The sequence below is a fragment of the Rousettus aegyptiacus genome, unplaced genomic scaffold (assembly GCF_014176215.1).
Source record: "Rousettus aegyptiacus isolate mRouAeg1 unplaced genomic scaffold, mRouAeg1.p scaffold_m13_p_4, whole genome shotgun sequence".
In the NCBI taxonomy this organism is placed as follows: domain Eukaryota; kingdom Metazoa; phylum Chordata; class Mammalia; order Chiroptera; family Pteropodidae; genus Rousettus; species Rousettus aegyptiacus.
This window is the reverse complement of record NW_023416307.1, coordinates 158,107,364-158,113,819: the sequence shown is the minus strand read 5'-3', so window position 1 is coordinate 158,113,819 and position 6,456 is coordinate 158,107,364. Positions and strand designations below refer to the sequence as shown.

The window sequence follows — 6,456 nt, the reverse complement described above, 5'->3', positions numbered from 1 at the left end:
ATTTGGAAACAAGAAGAAGGGAGATTTCATTTGCTCATTCCCACTACCACTCCCATTTAGCATCAGAAAAGATGATCAGAGACTGAGAAAATGATTAAGAAAATGTATATGTCAGGGAACGTGTAAATTATAATTCTCTAACCAGGTCCCTGGTGGCCAAGATGAACTTGGTTCAAGGTGTATTGAATCAAAGAGAAATTATCTTACTATTTGTAACTGTAGATGGTGATGATGATAATAATGATGATGATGATGGTGATGATGGTGGTGATGGTGATGATGATGATGATGGTGATGGTGATGATGATGGTGATGGTGATGGTGATGATGGTGATGGTGATGATGATGGTGATGGTGATGGTGATGGTGATGGTGATGGTGATGATGGTGATGGTGATGATGATGGTGGTGATGGTGATGATGGTGATGGTGATGGTGATGGTGATGGTGATGGTGATGATGGTGATGGTGATGGTGATGGTGATGATGATGGTGATGATGGTGGTGATGGTGATGATGGTGGTGATGGTGTGATGGTGATGGTGATGGTGATGGTGATGGTGATGGTGATGGTGATGATGGTGATGGTGATGATGATGATGATGGTGATGATGGTGATGGTGATGGTGATGGTGATGGTGGTGATGGCGATGGTGATGGTGATGATGATGGTGATGGTGATGATGATGATGGTGATGGTGATGGTGATGATGGCGATGGTGATGGTGATGATGATGGTGATGATGGTGATGGTGATGGTGATGATGATGGTGGTGATGGTGATGATGGTGATGGTGATGGTGATGGTGATGGTGATGATGGTGATGGTGATGGTGATGGTGATGGTGATGGTGATGGTGATGGTGATGGTGATGATGATGATGATGGTGATGATGGTGATGGTGATGGTGATGATGATGGTGGTGATGGTGATGATGGTGATGGTGATGGTGATGGTGATGGTGATGGTGATGATGGTGATGGTGATGGTGATGGTGATGGTGGTGATGGCGATGGTGATGGTGATGATGATGGTGATGGTGATGATGATGATGGTGATGGTGATGGTGATGATGGCGATGGTGATGGTGATGATGATGGTGATGATGGTGATGGTGATGGTGATGATGATGGTGGTGATGGTGATGATGGTGATGGTGATGGTGATGGTGATGGTGATGGTGATGATGGTGATGGTGATGGTGATGGTGATGGTGATGGTGATGGTGATGATGGTGATGGTGATGGTGATGGTGATGATGGTGATGGTGATGGTGATGGTGATGGTGATGGTGATGATGGTGATGGTGATGGTGATGGTGATGATGGTGATGATGGTGATGATGGTGATGATGGTGATGATGGTGATGATGGTGGTGATGGTGATGATGGTGGTGATGGTGATGATGGTGATGGTGATGGTGATGGTGATGGTGATGATGGTGATGATGGTGGTGATGGTGATGATGATGGTGATGATGGTGATGGTGATGGTGATGATGATGGTGGTGATGGTGATGATGGTGATGGTGATGGTGATGGTGATGGTGATGGTGATGGTGATGATGGTGATGGTGATGGTGATGGTGATGATGGTGATGATGGTGATGATGGTGGTGGTGATGATGGTGGTGATGGTGATGATGGTGATGATGATGGTGATGATGATGGTGGTGGTGATGGTGGTGGTGATGATGGTGGTGATGGTCGTGACCGTGATGATGACGATGACGGCAATGACAACTGTCATCATTTAGAGGAAACCTACTATGTGCCGGAAACCATGCCTGTGGGCACTGCACACCCAGAGTCCGGGACCTCACAGCACACACAGTAGAGCCGCCCTAATTTCATATGAGAAGAAACTGACACTCAAGCTGTTTGACTTGCTCAGGATTTGGCTTATCAGAACAGAATCTGGATCAAACGCAGGCTTTTTTGAGCCTGCGGCACATGGTCCTAAGTATGCCATTAATTTGGAGAGTGATAGAAAAAGAACATAGTGTTTCAGAAGCTGTAAAATGTGGTTTATGGTACGGTTCCAGCCTTACCGTGTATGATTAAGCTATCTGAAATCTGCCCTCGATGTCTGAGAGTGCTTTGCAGACCTTATATTGAAATACAGATGTCAATATTTAACGAATTCGGATGTGTTGTTTAATACCGATAAGTGAAAAATCTGAGACGAAAATCTGTTCCATTAATATTTCGGTAGCATTACCAACATCTTTGGAGAAACGTGAGAGACAAGCCGGATGCTATTTTCAAGGCTGCTGTCTTATCACGTTATGTCTCTAGCGAGCAATCTCTTACCTGCACGCTCCCAATGTCATTATAGACTTGCTGAAATCCTAGTGGAAATAAAAATTCATGAGGCACGGCTCTGTCTTTCAGACTGAAGTCATTCAGATTTTGTGAACTTTTGAAGAGATCAGTTCTTCATAACTTACTCAATAAAATGTAGACCCTTAAGTATATTTCATTTCACACTGTATAAATGTGTACACCTTTAATTCTTTAATAAACCTGGCAGGTGAGATTTTTTCCCTTCACCTAAGCACCGCCTTCCCGACCCCTGGGCCTGTCTTTCTGGGTGCCTTCCACCCCCCACCCCCCTTGAAGGGTGACCGGGTGTCTTCTGGAAAGCCCGTCTTCACTCCCCAGGTGACGAAAGGCCTCCTCTCCCCTCCGACACGCTCTGCCCGCCCCCAGCATCTTCCCTACACGCCGATGATAGCGGCCGCTGTGCATTATGATCTCCATAGTAGAGAAAAGCGCCACAGCCGTGAGCAGGCGCGTCTGCCCGTCTGCGTGGCCGACACTCCTTCCCAAGCCAGTGGGCTCCGGGCCCCCGGCCTGGCCACGAAGTGCTGGCCCCTCACCGGGCACACTCTCCACACACGTTTACGTCTCGGGACTCATTAAAACACCAGACACACCAGAGGCGCCGAGTGTTTACGCAACGAAGGAACGAATCAATGCCTCCAACTCGAAGGGGGCCTCGGCTTCCACCCACACCACGGTGACCGCTTCCCCACGGCAAGCAAAAGGGCGACAGTGATGAACGCATCCCATAGACGCTGTTCCAGAGGAAAGATGAAAGTGAGCACGGAAGTCCGAGCGAAGACGCCTGCCGGGCAGTGCCCATCGCGCGGCGCCTCGCACGGCAGCCGGAGCAGGGCGTGGAGCCGGCTCGCTCGCGGCGACCTCCGCCCCGGCGACGTGCCATCCCGTCTCCCCCAGACGCCACGCGGAAGCCCTCGCGCGGGGCTTTCGACGGCTGCCGCTTGCCGCGTATCAATCGAAAACCGTGTCTCGCTGTGTCGCTCTCTCGAATCCAGCCTCGTTTCTCATTATTTTCCAGTATGCACCTTCGACTTCCACGCTGTCCCAAGAACAGACCTTGCCTATCGCCCTTCCGAATTTCATCACGCGGCTCCCTAACGCTTTTCAGGATGACGTCAGGGTCGGCATCATATGTATATGTATGTATGTGTGTGTGTGAGTGCGTGTGTGTGTGCGTGCGTGTGTGTGTGTGTGTCTGTGTATCCCATCGCTTGGCTGCAAGTGAAGAATGGTTTTTAAATTTGAAATGGTTGGGGGAAAAAATCAAAGGAAGAATACAACATAAGAAAATGATATGAAACGTCTTTAAATACAGTTTCATCGGGACCCAGCCCCTTCGTTGACATGGCACCCAGGCTGCCTTCGCGCCACTGCAGAGGGGAATAGTGATGATGTCGCAGACCTTTCGGTCCAGACAAATCTACGATGCGTACGGCCCGGAACTCTACGGGAAGAGCGTGCCAACCTCCAGGATGACGGAGGCAGGCGACGGCACCGGCTGTGAGCGCGCGCTCTGCGTGAGACGTGCACACTCTCCATTCGTCATTCCACCCCACACGGGCACGCAGGTGTCATCGTATTCAAACTGCGGAGGGAGCAGCTGGGACTGACCGACGAAGATCAACCGTCTCAGAACCAAAAGTAGAACAGGAAACTTTTGGACCCCTCGGCTCGTTCATGGCTTTCCCTCTTGGACAAGCTATGTCTCCATACACTTGAGGAAAAATGAACATACTGATGAGTGTGAAATCACACAGCGCACACTGAAGAAGCACGCGATGCAGGTGCCAAGATATGAGGTGGCTGTAGAGAAACCTGATGGATCTAGGAGGAGGCGGCTGGACCAGTCGGTAGAGCTCTCGGTCTCTTTTCTTCCCAAGTCCTAACTTTACCTGGCATACAGTTCTTTTCTTTTTTCTTTTTTCCTTTTCTCTTTTTCTTTTTCTTCCTTTTTTTTTTTTAACATTAAGCGATGGACGATCCTTGCAGGTAGAACTTCACAATTCCTTTTCATCGCTTTCGTCTTTCATCTGTTGATCAATTTGTTCTTTAAAAGAATAGAGTTTTTTAAAAGTACGGTGTTGTTTTCTGAATCCCATTTGGCAATTGTTAAATTGGTGCATCACACCGCAGCCTACCTGAGCCACCTGGGGCTACCGCCCCTTACTTTCCAGGATACATGGAAAAGATTAAAAGAAAAGAGACAGAGAAAAAAGCTTTTGCCTAAAGGTATCCACATCTTGGATGTCAGTCAAAACTAAGGAGAATCTATAGTAGCATGGAAAATCAAGGGAAGAAAGTTGGCAAGGTCACAAAGGTGAACCTCGTGACTTTTTCTTGACCAGATGAAGCCGGTGCCCTCTGACCACCAGGGACTTTGGGGTCGGCTTTAGCAATAACTGACAGAGTGGCAGACACCAAGCTGAACCCCGGCCAAGGTAAATGACCCTGAGGAGAACAGTATTACGTCTACGAAGCCGTCTTCCGCGCTTGCCTCTGATGACAAAAGCCGACATTTATTCACCATTGCCACATTTTACGCTCTCCACACGTTCTGGTGACTGGAACTGATCACCGCATGTCACGGAGGAATGGCGAAATCACGGGGGGGGGGGGGCGGGCAGAGCGAGGAGCGAACCACCGTCGCGCGGAGTGTGCGCCCCTACCCGCATGTGGCACCCCCTCTGGCTCTCCGCCCAACGCCTCCCAACCGCTTGGGGAAGTGCCAGATGGTAACTCCATCACTTGACTAAATATCGTCATCGTGTAGTCTGGTGACTGCTCCCCAACATAAATAAACCTGCTCATTTGGTTCTCGGTATTTCTTCTGAAATACCATGAAGATGGATCCCCCCAAAAGTCAACTGCTTCAGTCGACTCTGCAGATCAACAAGAAAAACAACCGCAAACACGTCCTCACGAGATATTCCGAATCTTACCAAACGTGGTCTCCAGACTTCAGCATTTACAGGAAGACGCTGAAACCCTCTACGCCCATGGCTTGACTGGAAAGTAACTTCCCATCTTTATCCAAGAGAGTTCATAACTATAACCACAGATTATCACGTTCTCGCTACAGCGGCACACACGCACGCACACACGCACACACGCACACACGCACAATCGACATAAAGTCATCAGTCTCATCGGCATGGAGACCCAGAGCCCCAAAATCGTCCAGGTTCTGATGATTTTTTTTTGTAACGACATTCTTATTACAAATCCATTTGTGAAATTTTAAAATGATCGATTCTAAGAACACACCAAATTATACTGAGAAGATAAAAAACAAGTAAGGAAAAAATCTTCACTTCCTCTCAAAAGGGCTTTGTTTCAAGTAAGAGGAATAGCTCCAATTTCCTCACTGTCAGAATCTCATTTATTTTCCTGGTCCAGTGGAATCACTTATCACCATTTTACTTTGGAGCAGAAATAAAGGCGTTTTTTTCATATTTTCTCTTCTACATCATTCCACAGTAGATTGGGATCAAGTAGACTACGGAAGAAAAGCATTCGTCTCGAACTTCATTCTATGCATTAAAAACAAAAGCAGGAAAAGACATGATGGCCTCCAAACCAACCACCTCGTCCCCGAGCTTCAGACAGGAGAGCTGGAGAGGTTCAGTGGAGAATGTTTGAAACAGTAAGACTTTCCGTCCTTGCATAGTTTTCAAATCTCGGCCCTCGCTGTAAGCAGTACAGAGTAGAAAGCTGATTGAATTTTCCAGAAAATGGCAACCTTCAAATTAAACACAGCCTGGGAGCTGACATAAGATTACTGATGTAATCCATTAAATATGAAAATTAATTTAGTCCATTAAATACAAAAATTAATTTCTGATTGCCTTCACTTACTTAGGTAAATGTTTTTACGACATTCCTGAGTAAGCAAACAGATGTCTTTGAGCTTAATTTTTTTTTTTTTAGGATGGCATTTATACTAAAAAAAAAAAATTCTAAAAGAAGATGTGTTTTCTTTAATAAAAGCAGAGCGACTGATGCTAAACTATTTTGCATTGTTCTCGGCTGCTGCAGTTTGTGCCGGTGTAGCATTTTACACTGCCTTCATTATAATCTGAGATTTGGTTGCGATTATTTTATGAAAAAATA

General features: G+C 47.0%; 1 protein-coding gene across 1 annotated transcript; it reads right to left on the bottom strand.

The window, feature by feature from the left end:
• Nucleotides 1–313: 313 nt before the first annotated feature.
• Nucleotides 314–1,635, bottom strand: LOC118601754 (vegetative cell wall protein gp1-like; the record flags this gene model as incomplete). The annotated part of the gene is given in 2 exon segments (XM_036219747.1): nt 314–532; nt 535–1,635. Coding segments are annotated over 2 exon segments (1,320 nt in total), but the record flags the coding sequence as incomplete, so codon positions are not given.
• Nucleotides 1,636–6,456: the final 4,821 nt, after the last annotated feature.